Genomic DNA, 14,717 nt, shown 5'->3' on the forward strand with positions numbered 1-14,717 from the left:
TCAGTGTTTAATTTGAAAATTTCTATGATTCACTTATTTAGGACAGATTATTTTGAATGGCTTGCATAAAGTTCCCAGTGTAAATCTTGAGACCCTGTTAATTGGAACTTATGTTTCCCAGATCCGAGAAAACTACATTTCTTGCTTCACCTGTGTTTTGAGGTGCTCTCAGAAGCTGGTTTATGGAGGTATAATTTAGTTGAAACTGAAATTTCATGCCTACTAAATGTTCTGTTTTGCAGAAGTTGAAAAGTTGATTTAAAGTTACTTGTAGAATATAATATAGTGTCTGTTGACTTGGTTCTCAGTGAAGCTGCAGATGTGACAAGGTATAAATTAGCCATAAATACTGTAGCCTGAAGTATCCCAAATCAACCATGCTGGTTTTCTGATGGGAAACTTCAGTAACATTAAGTTGGTGTGTTCTGAAAAGAAGTGAGGAATGTACCGGTACAGGATGTAGAGACATGTAAGCTGCCTTGAGAGCTCAAATTGAGTAGACCGAATCTAGTGTTAAGTTTTAGCTAAAACAAGTTTTTTTCAGCTGACTGAACTAATTTATACAGCTTGGAAATAAGGGAACTTCCTGGAGTTTGTTCCGTGGAAATAAGATTTTTTTTTTTTTTTTTTTTTACTTCAATGCCATACTTCTATCCATAAGACCATTATGTACTTGAACAATTTCTAACAGCTGTCTGCCTGAAATAATGTGGCTGGTTTGGGGCTTATATTTTAATACATAAAACTAGTCTAATAGAAGCTCCAAAACCAAGAATTTTTTTCTAAATGGCTATAATTTTTCTTTTAAATTATTTGAAGTGCAAGTTGTAGTGAGTGTTAAACATAGCCCAACTTTCAGCATATCTTCTAATATTTAATTTCATATAAACAACCTGATCAGGTAATTGATACTGAAAGGCTATCAAAATTGAAAATGGATAGTTCTATTACCCATGTATCTGCAAACTAAGATTTTAACTATCCTTTAATAAATTTTGAAAGACTTGATGATTTTGAGCACTGCCAGTTGAGAAGATTAATTATCTGTAAGCCACTGAACTCTAGATTGAAAGATGGAAATAAGCTTATTATCAGATTTATAAGTGAATTTTAAATTGGTGTACCAAAAATTGGTAGTTACTTAAAGCATGACAAACAAGGAAAAAAGGCTTATGAAATGGCTGGCTCTTGAAAGACTTCTGTCAAGCTGTCATGACTAAATGACATTTCAAACACAATTTTGCTTGCTAAATTAATTTGGAGACGGGCAGAATGTGCATATCACTTGTGGAAAATTTTAATAAATTAATAGATCCAGCCAGCCTAGGTGCAAAGCTAGACTAGAGTTAACTTGTTTTTTTTTTTCTTGGATTTAGCCAGGAAAGACTTGAGGAAAAATTAAATGTCTAATCCAACAGTAACCTTAGTCTGTGCTAACTGCTGAAGAGTCTGCAGCAAACTTGCATTTGAATTTTATTGATGAAGTACCTAACCTTTATGCAGACTTATCTGACTTATTTTAGGATGCAGGGTCCTATGGCATTTGGTAATAAAAAGTCTGAAGCAAGGTATTTGTTTCACGTGAAACCTCAGTGCTAATGTGTCTGTTTTGGTTTGTGTTTCTAGGGATCAGACGGGAATCTCTTTAATTTATTGCTTGCTGAGTGTTCTGTCTGGTGAAAGTCATGTCATCCATATTGCCATTCACTCCACCAGTTGTGAAGAGACTTCTGGGGTGGAAAAAATCTGCTGGTGGCTCTGGAGGGGCTGCTGGTAGTGAGCAGAATGGTCAGGATGAAAAGTGGTGTGAAAAAGCCGTGAAAAGCTTGGTCAAGAAGCTAAAGAAAACAGGACAGCTGGATGAGCTTGAGAAGGCAATTACCACTCAGAATTGCAGTACAAAATGTGTGACAATTCCAAGGTAAGTGCTGTTATGTTTAAAATTGTTACAACCACTATGGAAATAAGTAAATGGATGTTTAGGCTAGCTGAACAAATTACTAAAGAATCAGTTGCATGCTTTGATTCCTTACAAATTCTTTAAAGCCTATTTTGTTTTTTAATAGTGCTTGCTCATAACTGAATCACATGCTTTGTAAAGTTACAATTTCTAATATCTTTGTTTCAATTTTCATTGCTGTTTAGATTCAAATTCTGTGTATTCTGGTGGTACCTAGCACAGTTCTTAGTTTGCAGCACTGCCTTATGGTTTTATTTAATAACCCTGTCTATAGTCTGAGGAGCATACTTGAACTTTCATTTTAAAAATAAGACTAGTTTTTCCTTGGTCAACACTTCAGTCATCTATTTATTTTCTATTGTGTCTGGTAGTTTCAGTTAAATTGTACAAGCTGTATCCATTCTCCCTTTTGAAATTTTGTCTTTGGAGGCACACTGTCTGAAGACTATGTTAATTCTTTGTTATTGGTTATTGTAAATGCTTTTTTATTGAATAACTTGAAATATTTCTAGAACTGTTCTTCCACTCTTGATATGTATATACATTTAGGTAAATAACTTGCATTATACCGCTTTGTCTTTCTCAACTTAATTCATAGCAACTGCTGTGCGAGGGGCAAGTGAAATAAACAGGGCCAGGAGACTTCTTCTCCTTTTTAATGCCTTTATTAAAAGTGATCAGCTTAGGATTGGGCGTCCCGGCAGGGCTGCAGTCCCCGTCACGTCTCCCGGGGCGACTCAGAGGAGGAGGATATGCGCAGCTCCGTCCACTAGGGGCAGAGCCGGGGATCCAGTCCTCGTGGGAGCCTTTAGGGCGTGATGTCCCCGTCAGATGTTGATCCTGTGAGCTTCCCAGATGGCTAGTCCCGGCGTTGGGACGACTCTCTGCTCAGGGCGAGAGGGGCTCCGAAGGTGTTCAGCATCTCTGCAGGCTCAGCACTCGGCTTCTCACGTCCAGACATCACTTTAGTCTCTCAACTCTTATTTGGCTCGTTGTTTTTGGGGTTTTCTCTGTGCCTCTGGAGTCGGGGTCCCACAAAGCATTCTGGACTTTGGAGTCACTTTGCATAACCCCCCCCACCCTCTCAGGTGTCTTCCCTATGCTGGAAGAGAGCACAGCCTCGGGGAAGGGCCATCTACTGCACCCAGCCAGGCTTTTTACTAATACAAAAGAGGAGATAAGCCTCAACGACCCGGTATTACAATAACAAAGCACTAAGAATACTGGCAGAGACAGATCTGGCTTCGTCCCTGTAACTCTTTCTCACAAAAAAAAAATATTAACCGAATTTTTGTTCATAACAGCAAGGGTTATTTTTGTAAGTATAATGTGATCTGTTTTCCATTCATGTTGTACAGAAATACCGCTAAGGTGCCTGTGCAAGCTCATTGTGTGCAACACAAGTATCAAATCACTTCACAGGTGTGGTTTTCTATGAAAAAGAGGATCTGGTGACATGGGAATATTTTGGGCGTTTAGTGCCTTGACACTTAAAATAATTTCTAGGGGAGAGAAACTGCATCTGGTTTATGACCCTAATTTCTGTATTAGCATGTTCATCCCAACTACTTTTAAACTTTTATTAATCATAGCACAAACTAGGTTTGACTGGTGTCACTGGCAATTTCCATATATCAAATGTATATAGCTCCTATAATGGTTCTAGTGTTCTTTTAGATTTGACACAGCTGTTTGGGAAAATCATGAGTATGATCTGAATAAATGACTACTTTAATTGTATTTTCTCTTTTCTATCCACCTTTTGTTTCTAATGCTGCCCTCTGCTTGTATTTTCTTCCCTAGAGCAGTTCCAAAATTATCTGAGTTTCCCTTCTGCTTTCTTCCTTTTGCTGGCTGGAAAACAATCGGAAATAAAATATTAGCTCTTTCTTGTCTTGGTGTATATCAGTAGACTAAGATTGGAACCTGTAGGGGTATGTATTTCTTGAGTTGACATAAGATGACTATGTATTTAGCATGATAAAGACAAAATGCTTTAATTGCGAGGTGTTTCATATGACAAGCTAAATATCCCATATAGAGATTCACTTGATATAAAATGTGTATCTGTCTTCTAGAGCTCTCCTGCAAAGGTACTGGGGCAGTAAATATTCATATTTCAAAAGAACAGTTGTCTAATTTTTCTAGAGGATTTAAACAGTATGCTAATATACAATTATTTTCCTAGTCTACATTTGGTATGTCCTGCTTGCATGACCTTTTGTGTGACATACTAAATAATTCTTTAAAACGAAATACAAAGCTCTATGATACTCTGTATAGCCTCCATGTTATGACCAGTAGTTCTTGCTGGGCTGTGATATACTGTTCTCCTCTATCCTCCAGTAAGCTGTAAAAAGTACTGGACCTAGGTTTTACTTTTCTTAACTACCTTAGGAGTAAGCTAGTAGCTAGAGAGCTCTTGAAGTGATGTTGGCAATTGTACAAGGTTTAATTTTAAACTAAGAAATGGCTTTAGTATTAAGGGGTGAGATTATTTCAGGCTTGCCAGAATTATTGAGTTTCATAGTTAGGTTTTGGATTGTTGATATTATTTCACTTTGATAGCAGGAGTCTGGGTTCCCAGGAAATAAAAAATGTCAACTCAGTACTATAATGAATTCTGGAGATTCTTGTTCTTGGATTTAGTAAGTTAATGACACTGCTGATTGAAATCTATTTAGTGAATGTCTTAACGATCTGCAGATCAGCCGGGATAAATAATAAAATGCTGAATTTGGACCTTTTTTCCTTCCTAGTCAGCAGAAAGTTTGAAGTGCCAAGATGCTGTGGTGTAGTTCTGATGTGGCAGCTGGGCTAGCTTTTCAAACCTTGTTTTGCTTGGGGAGGGTTTTTGTGTTTGATTTTGTGTGGATTTTTTAAACTTCCTTTAGATTTACTTACTAATACTCAGTGTAGATATTGACAAATGTGGGATGTTTCTGTTTCCCACTGTTGCATTATTTCTTCAACAGAAGTTTCATTTGTGATTTCACAAATTTCTGGTCCCCTTGGAGATTTCCAGAGAGTTTGATACAGTACTTTAGTATACTTTTTCATCATAGAAACCTAAAGCAACTAAACACCTACAAGCTTTTCTCAAAACTGAAAGCAGCTTGAACAAAGGTTGTATTAAATTGCCTCTTCAGAAATCTGCATATTATATATTACTGTGTCATTGATAATCCTGTTGAATTAGGATTGCTCTGTTCCTATGCTGTTTGTCAAGATGACTACATACTGAGTGAGGCTGTTACTGTGTGTGCTGTGCAAAGGCTGCTCATGTTGTAATTAACAGAACTTCTTATGCAGACTAATAGAGGTTCTGAGAAAGCAGAAGCCAACAGATGGAGTGGGTGTTGGCATTGCACAGCAGGGATGCTTAACTCTTCATAAGTGGGTCAGTAATCTAGAGCAGAGGCTGAACAGAGGTCCTTTTGACACTAGCCCTCTAAGTAATTTGTAGTTATCTTGCTGAATCCTCCCAGCAAGCCAGTGGGATTTTAATCACATAATCCCTGAGTATCTTGAAACTAAATGTTGGCATGTGAATCCACCATTTATATGAGTCTTTTAATGGAGCAGTTTCTTCCTTATTATTATGGATTGCTCTGTTGAAATAGAATCACAGAATCATAGAATAGTTTGAGTTGGAAGGGACCTTAAAGATCACATAGTTTGAACCTCCCTGCCATAGGCAGGGATACCTTCCACTAACTAAGTAAGGTTGCTCAAAGCCCTGTCCATAAATACTTTGTAATTAGTGGTAGCTAAAATCCAAGCCTTTAACAAACCAAACCATGCCACATAGTCAATAGTCAAATGGCATATTCATAGTTTATCTTCATTATTTAAAAAGTTCTTTCAGTGATGACAGTATACAGTATTTGAATCCAAAGCAGAGAAACAACTAGTTTCATAATCTCAGTATTTTGGTGTGATTAGCTGTGTGGCTTTTCTGTCATTAAAAGAGTATAGATATGCTTCATGCCTTCTTCTTGCTTCTTTTAAATAGACTTGCCAAATGCACTTGCTTTTGTAAAATGCCTGATAATGTACAACTAATAAGAGTTTAGCTGGGGCAGGTTTGGGATAATGTTGGCCTGGAATGTTGTAGCTCCTATGTTTTTAAAACTGAAATAAAGCTAGGTGAAGGGAAGCATTGAGTTTAGACTTCTTCGTGATGTCCTGTGTTCCTCTAGAGCATATGTCTGAAAGCTAGTGCAGAACTGACTGTGTCCTTCCTGAGCTGTAACTGAGTACATCCATACCATAGGTTGAGTTCTGCTTCCATGCAAACATTTGTAAAATGTGATGACTGTATTAGGGATTTATTTTGTATGAAGTATTACTACTAAAACTGCAGAATCTGGCGAAAGATCATCAAACATGTGAAAGCAAGACCATTTTACATGGTCAAATTTCTCCAAGGAAATTATGAATTTCTCTAATATACTAATGTTATTCCTTTGCTTGCTAGTCCTGCAGCCCTTTTTTACATTCCCTGTAGTGAGTTGGCACTAAGGATAAGATAAGCAGCCTAGGCATAGCTTATGGTACATGTTAAAATTGTTTCCTGAAGGCTCACTCTCTTTATTAGTTAATATGAGCCTCCATACATGGAACTTTTGTGCTGATCACAGTGTCTGCAAAGGAGTTAACAGCAGAAGCAAACTAGGCAAAGATGGGATAATTGACTTGGAACTGCTGTTTCAGAAAAAAAAAAAAATTATAATTATGACATTTTGAGGCCTTTTCTTCTCATAACTGAATAAAAATAATTTCTAATTTAGGTCTAAAGGGCACAGTTTTTTTTGACTATAACCTGTGCTACTTGTTAGCATGTTTTCTTTAATTCCTTGGGAATATTTGTCAGGAAAGTGATCACATAGCTGCATGCAATAACCTAGTTTTAGGGATGCTTTTGATCACCAGTAGGGCAGAGGTGTCAAGCTAATGTGGCTTTTAGAATAAATTGTTTTCAAACTTTAACATCTTTCCCCAAAATAGGTTGCTTTAGAGTATAGCAATACAGGTTAAATCCATTGGAAATGGATGGTTTCAACAATTACACTTGGGGGGAAGGAAAAGTTCCTCTGGAAACTGTTTCAGGAGAGTTCCCAATATCTGCTGCTAAGCTATGAGTGCATTAGGTAAGGGGACAACAGCAGGCAGTTGGATTGACACAGTAGATCCTAAAATAACATTGCTATCCAGACAGAGGTGAAGTCTGTTTTCCCAGAAGCAGAACTTGGCACTGCTAGTTTGTAGCAGAGCTGGGATAATTCACTATTGAAGTTGGGGATGGACATTGATTCTTAATCATAGCTCCCAAGTTGAGAGTTGCTATATATAAAGAACATTCTCATGGCATATACCATATCTCAGTCTGGATGCATTCACTTAGCTGTAAATTGGTTCTATGAATTTTTGAAGACTATAGTTGAACATCTTAAGCTTTTTAAAATAAGTATAGTTATTTAAACAGTGCATCAGAATATACTATTTTTATTGCTGAGGTTACAGGAAGAATGTGCTTGTAAATTGTTTGTTTATAAACTGACTCCCTTTTCTTATGACAGGATTATTGAGGGTGAAGCAGAGCTCCCTGTGATTTTTCTCTTGTTGGAATTTTGATTAAAATAATGCTTTAGAAGAAAGCCAGAGAGATCTTTCCTGGAAATATGGCAAGAGATAGTTGATATTTTGGGGAGTGTTGGCCAAATAAGCTTAAAAATCCCCTCATCATCATGATAGCTGGTACTGTGAAGACTTTGGCTGTGTTAACTGGAAAGGTATAGCAGGAAGATCAAATTGTCCTTCCTTTTCTCAGTTCTGTAATTATGGTGGGAGTTGAACATTGTCTCTATGTTCTTTGTAAAAGACTAAAGAAAGTTCTTGGTGCTTTCTAAGTGCGTTGCACCAGGCTCTGGTGTCCACAGGGCAGTAAGGACAGAGTGATGGTGTGCTTTACAGTAGCTTCCTGTTGCATGTGACATTTCTTCATCTTGGAGTTGGCCCTATGTGTATGTACTTCTCTGGCAGCTTACTGTGTGACTTCCTCTTAGTAAATTATCCCGGCCTCCTGCTGAGAGCAGGCTGCACAGGCCGGATAGCTCAGTCCTCTTGCGGCGACAGACTGCCCGAAACCCAAGCAGCTCTCAGCCACTGGCAACCTTTAGCAAGCGTAAGGAATATCAGCTCTTTAGTGATTATCAGCTCTTTGAGTTCAGCTCTTTTGCTTGCTAAGGTGCTGCAGGCCAGCCGGCAGATGCAGAGAGAGGAGAAGGCTGCTCTGGAGTTCCACAGCGATGTCTTTATTGGGGGTCCGAGAAGGGTTTCAGCGACGGCTCTTCTAACCAGAATGGGCTAAAGCAGCCCATTATATAGGGTATGGAGGGATCCAAAATTGTCCAATAGCAGGGGTTAAGGGAAAGTGACCTATGGGGTTACAGAGAGATAAGCTGGGGTCCGAAAGGCGGAAGACAGGGGCTTCTTTGCTATTTCACCGTGACTTGGCATTTTCTTATCTTTAAGCCTCTTCCCTCCATGGAGCCCTAGCAGGCCCAGTGCCTTCTACAGTAAACGGTGTTGTGCAGCCTGAATTTCCAGCCTAGGAAGCAGCCAGGCAGCTGCTTGTCTGGTGAATAGAGTCCACCTGCATTGCCTGAACATAAAATGTAAGGTGATCCTGTGAGACAAGCAGTCTGTTGTTTCTAAAAGTGGTAAGTGTGAAGCCGTTGACTTTAGGAGTGTTTTCTGACATTTTGTAGTGTCTTTTAATCTGTGTTAAGCATTTCTTTCAATAATTTTACAACGACCATTTTCAACTGTTCCATGTTCTGTAGTGCTGTATTGTGCAGTCTTGATTAGTGTGTAGAGAGAATGAGAGTGCTCTGAAAGATTCTAATAATTTCCTTGGAGCCTTTTGCAGAGCTGGAGTGGCAGAAGCTGGCACCTGGTTTTCCAAGACAATCTTGCACCCAAAGATAAATGGTTCCAGCTCTTCTTAGTTCCTAAATTTTCAGGATGATGTGGTTATAGACGCAAGGATGCTGTCCCTAATTACATATGTGTAAAATGACATGTTCAAACTCTAGGTTGCAGAACACTTTTAGATGCTGTATGGACATACAATGGGAAATAAAAATTCATGTCAGGTTTGACTTCAAGTCTCTATGAAACTTAATTTCTAAGCTTGATGTTAGCAATCAATAAGACAGTGTTGTGAGATTCTGCTTGATTGAATGGGGCTTTGAGTAACCTGGTCTAGTGGAAGGTGTCCCTGCCCATGGGGGGGGGTCGGGCTAGATGGTCTTAAGGTCCTTTTCAACCCAAATCATTTTGATATCTGTATACAGAAGAACGTATGTGCATCAGTTGGGCACTGCCCAGACACTGTGTATTACAGCAGTTAGGACCTTGCAAATCAGTCATTCTTTAGAAGATGAATTTGAAGATTTAAGTTTTCTAGCCTTCTAACAGTGTTGATTGAAGTTAAGAATAGCGATTGTGTTCAAGTGTAATTGAGTTTTAATTATAAATACTAAAATATAGCTGATAACTTGGTTTGTTGCACAGCTGGTGATGAGGACTGAATTGCTATAACTAAGGTTAAGCCTTAGTGTAGACATAGTTCAGGTTACAGCATCTTATAATGATGTCATCCTGAAAAAAGAAGTCTTAGAGTATTAAAGATACTTAGGGCTACCAGTCTGAAGCTTGTGCAATTCAGGAAGCCATGTAACTTAGCCACATAACTTGTTAGAGTTGGTGTGTCAAGCAGAAAGTATCGGCATGTCTTTTGAGGTAGGTCAACATGTAAAAATATAAATGTACAAGATACTTAGCCAGTAGCAAAGTGCTGTTTAGTTCAAAGGAGCTTGTCTCTCAAGTCAGGGGGGGAAAAAACATTGAATTTTGGGGACTATATTGTATACTAACTGAAGCACTGGATAAAGGCTCAGGGGATGTGGATTCTGGCCTTGGCTCTGCTGCTTTTTCTCAGGTAACCTTACGAGTTTTTTATTTGCTGTAATTTTTCAGTCTATAAATATAGATGATTTTTTGTAAGGTGCAGGATAATGCAATTTCTTCACCTCAGTAGTATAAGCTGTGTTATTTGTTTAGGGAGTAAGTTTAAGGTATTGTTCTCATTGTAGTATCAGTGATGTGGAAAGCAAGTTTATAGGTGAAAAAATGTTGGAATTTGTGCAAGTTCAAGTTACTGTTGCTCCTCATTAGGATTATCTTAATAGTAAGCAGGAAAAATCGGAATCAAAATTAAATGTTAAAGCTTGCTTGATTTTTATTGTTTGTCAGGTTAACAACTGATGCTAGGACTGCTGAGTTTTAAGCAAATGAAAAACAGCTACTTGTAATTACTTTAGTGACTTACCTGCTCAGTAAATCCTGGTATAAAGCTCTAACTAGTTAGAATAATATCTGTATCTGGCCCTTCATGCTGCCATTAAGAAGACATATTAGTCACTCAAGAAAAATGTTGACTGTGCTTTGTTGTCAATACTGAGCCCCAAATTATCTCATAAATAGTACTTATTTTCCCTCCGGTAATGGAATCAAGGCTTTAGTTAGCTTCAGTCAATTCTAAACTATTCCCTGGTTTACTGTGATAATTTGCCTTTATATCAGGCCAACTATTCAATGTAATGAAGATTCCTCTCCTCATTATATTTTTCTTCTGTAGAAGTTAGCTAATTTAGTTTTCTTGGTACTGTAACAAAACACCTGAATGCTGTTTTTACTGGTGGGAATGTTTTATGACAACCAGAGCAATTTTACAGAAAAAAACCCTTCCTGGTTGTGTTGCTCAGGCAGTTAGCTTACAAAGAATGTTTACAATAAACAACATACTGCAGTTCTTTTGCTTCTGCAACTTTTAACACAAATAGCTAGTTAATAGGCTCCCTACTGATTTAATCCTGCTTCAAATCTATACCTGCTGATTTAATAAAAGTAACTTCCCATGTCTTGTTTACTTTTTGTTTAATTACTCTGAGTTGCAGTGCTGATTGGTGGAAAACTAAAATTTACTGTATAAAATGCTGTAGTCTCATAATGAACAACTTTCTTTGGCTTCTGTCATGCTGTATTATTTGAAGCTGATCAGCAGGATACAACAGAACAATTGAGAGCTGGAGTAAGTTTGCATCTTGCTGCATATGCTTAAAAATTGGCAGAAGAACAATGAGGTTGGGAAAATCATCTTGAACAAATACTGCACAATAATCTGACTTGAGCATTTGTTCAGAAAAGATTCCCCAAATTGTGGCTTTTTATTCTGAAATGTATGAGCAAATTTTAGTAGGTCAGTGAATTGCAGAATTAGGACGTGACAATGAAGATTGTAAAGCAAGTATGTTTTATTCCAGCTGGGACACATGGGGGATATTTCCACCATACATGCGTACCTGGTCAAGACAGGTTTCAGGTTTAAGTACACATTGATCCCGCAAGCCCACACCTCCCTGTCCACCCATTCCCCGCCCACTGTCTGCCTCCTTGCACTTCATATTATACTTAGTCTTCTGTGGTGCCATGCCTTCTGGGGGTCGTGGGCAGGGGTCTTTCAATGAAGTAAGAAGTCTTCCTCAGGTGTTTGCTACTTGACCTTCGTTTCTGGGCATGCGCTGTGGAGGTTTGGCCAACTCCTAGGTCAATGTGTCCTGGCCAAAACCAGGAGCCTGGTTCCTGCTGATTTGAGTTCTGCTTTATGGGTTTGAACAATACCTAAGTCTCGCTTTACTGAGCTTAGACAATATACATTTTATTTTTATCGCTTTTACCTATTTAAATAAATCATGCGGGACTCCATTTTCTTCATTGTGGAAAAAGCTGAGTTTATTAAAAACCACACACTTTTATAGACAGTTACAATACAGGTGTACCTGATTGTTCCTCAATCAATATCCCTCACACCATTGGCTAATTAGACACACCGCCCTTCTTGCACCTCTTTACATGTAAGCAACATGTTCAAAACACCAGCTGCAAAAATTGTTTTAATTCTTTCTCTGAGCTTTCCCAAAACTTCCCAGGGCAATGCCTGGGAAAATTTATCTGACTCTCTTCTCTGACCAGTTGCCAGTAACCACGTTTACCTAGCAACTAAATTCCTATGTGTTCTGTTACAAATTGTTTCTACCTAACAAGTTACATTCCTGCTACTAGCTGTGTTCTGTACTTTTGCAAACTTGCAAACTAAGCTATATTTTTCTGTTTCCCTCTACCTGTCTAAATATGTTATGTTTTTAAAACTCTGAATTTTCATAAACATAAATGTCTCCCATATCAATCCCCCCCTTTTATTTTAAGTAATGCAAATTCTTTTGCTTCTTAAAGTACTTAGCATATTTTCTATTACTTTTTTTGATTAGTTGATTTGATAATACAATAGACATTGTGGCTCTCCTTTTTGACAGTTTTAAATTCTAAAAAATCATAACCAAAGACAAAGCAAAACTTAATCCAGCTAGAATTAGCAAAACTACTATAGGATGACACAATCAGTTTAGAAACCGTGTTGCAGTAGGGGACCATCTAAAGAGTACATCCCACCAGTGGTGAGATGTATCTTCCTTTATCCTTCTAAAGACTCTTTATTGTCTCTGTGTCATGGTGTATTGTTATCAAGGTCTTCCTCCCTATGTTTTTAATTTCTTTAAGAATTTCTTTAAGGTCTTTGTGTTTTAATAACTGCTTGACCAAAGTAAGATTCATCCCTATGGGCACAGGTGATATGTCTTGCACAGTAGTCAACTCTGCCTTTATATGTTGATGTGATATAACAGGTGCCTGATAGGAAAAAATCACATCCTTCAATTTCGATAAAGTTATAAATACACAAATTAGATTGTGTAACATTCACAGGGAGTCTATCCACCACTATAGTGGAGCATGCTGTTCTGAGACATACACAACCCTGACCTATATACACAAGCAGAGTTGTCTGGTTGATTGAGTGCATTTCAGTGACAAATGCTTTGTTCTGTGTCTAGGCAAATATCTTGGTCATCATTTTCATTTTCCTTACATATGAACCCTAGTTGTTTTCTCATGGCACATGACTATATTAATAGTCCACTACTTCTCTTCAATTTCTCGTGCCCATGTTCTGTGTTCAGAAGGATGTAGCACAGCTCCTTCGTGGTTTCATCTTAAGGCGACTATTGGGTGAATCATACTCACTGATGCATTGTGTATAGTTAAAACAAAATCAGTCACTACACTTGTTACAGGGTCATAGGTGAAATTGACTAAAACCCACCAGGACCAGAGTTCTCTCTAAGTCAGAAGCATTGTCCCAGATAATGTTGTGAATCTTAGTGGGGAAGGTACCTTCTCAACCTTCCCTAATAATTGAGGCAGCCACTGATTGCATCCACAATTGCACATGTATGAAACCAAGGGCTAAAGAGATATTTTCACTAGCTGTTCCCAGAGTGTTGGTTATCAATTCGTGATCTCGTTCTATGTTTTCCTACTCTGTTAATATCTTGGACAATTTCTACTGGCTAGTACCTAATGCTAATAAAGATGATTGTAAGGGTTGTTGCAATTTAACTATATCATTACTGGTTGCAGTCAATTTATTCATTAATAGCTCTGAATCTATTGTGTTCAAGACCCCCAGTCCTGTATCAATATTCCTGTAAGATCTCTTTTCTGTTTGATTGTATAAAGTGCACACTTCTGCAACCAAGTGGCCCATTCCATAAGAGAAGTTTTGAGGAATGGAGTATACTCTGACCAAATAGCAGAAGCATTTACTTGCATTGCCATCTCTACTCACTTTAGGGACTACTTTGGATTGAGCAATAGCCTTTGGATCCCTGTCTTTTTTAATAGCATAAGGTCCTATTTCAGTGATTAAAGGTTGAATTGATTCTTTTGGGGTTTGAATTAGTGTGGCCTGGGTGACTATGGTTTCTCTTGGTGTCAGGGTTTGTGGAGTTGTTCTAGTTTCTCTATTTGATGTAATACAAATTACTACAGTCCTGGATTCAGAACAGTTGGTTAAGCATTTGTCACAGCATTGAGTACCAATTTGAATGGGTTTTATGGGTCCTCGGTGTATTCCATCCTGAACAAACTTTACCTTACATCCTGGGACATTTCTCCATGCAAATAGTTGAATTTGTGATTTGTGACACCTGTCACAGAGACTCACAAGAGTTAAAGTCATAAGCTTTCCCATGAGAAACATACATGGCAGTTACATTATACACAGGTGGTCTTGCATTGACATCTGTGACAGCCATGGCTATGATCATGACAGGCATAGCTTTCCAGGTTGTACTTGCTTGATTCTCCATGGTGATTGTGAAGCCTTTTTGATCCTAGTGTGATGTATCCATGCAGCTTGCTCTCTGATCTTGATTTTGGTGAAGGAGGTGAGGAGCACTTGAAATGAGCCTTCCCACTGTGGTTCCAAAGTCTTTTCTGCAAGAGACTTTACATAGACATAATCTCCAGGTTGCACATAATGTACTGGCTCATCTAATTCCTTACACCAGGTTCCCAATACATGTTTCTTAATATTATTTAGTTGTTTCCCCAGGGCTATCATATATTCTGTTATGGTTTCTTTACTAGTGCTGATGTTTCTTTCTGCATCTCATAGGGTCGCCCATATAGGATCTTAAAGGGACTCAGTCCTTCCTTTGCCCTTGGCTTAGTTCGTATGCATAAGAGAGCTAAAGGAAGAGACTGAGGCCAAGGCAGATTGACCTCTTTT

General features: G+C 38.2%; 1 protein-coding gene across 3 annotated transcripts in view; it reads left to right on the plus strand.

Annotated features, from left to right (window-relative positions):
* The window catches only part of LOC141726825 (mothers against decapentaplegic homolog 2-like), a 95,407-nt gene that overhangs the window by 12,641 nt on the left and 68,049 nt on the right, over positions 1-14,717 (plus strand). For all 3 annotated transcript variants that reach the window (XM_074531900.1, XM_074531901.1, XM_074531902.1), the window contains exon 2: positions 1,627-1,921. In XM_074531900.1, coding sequence (XP_074388001.1) covers positions 1,686-1,921 — 236 coding nt within the window. In that variant the 5' untranslated portion in view covers positions 1,627-1,685. The remainder of the gene's footprint in view (positions 1-1,626; positions 1,922-14,717) is intronic.

This window comes from Zonotrichia albicollis, chromosome W (assembly GCF_047830755.1).
Source record: "Zonotrichia albicollis isolate bZonAlb1 chromosome W, bZonAlb1.hap1, whole genome shotgun sequence".
Taxonomy (NCBI): Eukaryota; Metazoa; Chordata; class Aves; order Passeriformes; family Passerellidae; genus Zonotrichia; species Zonotrichia albicollis.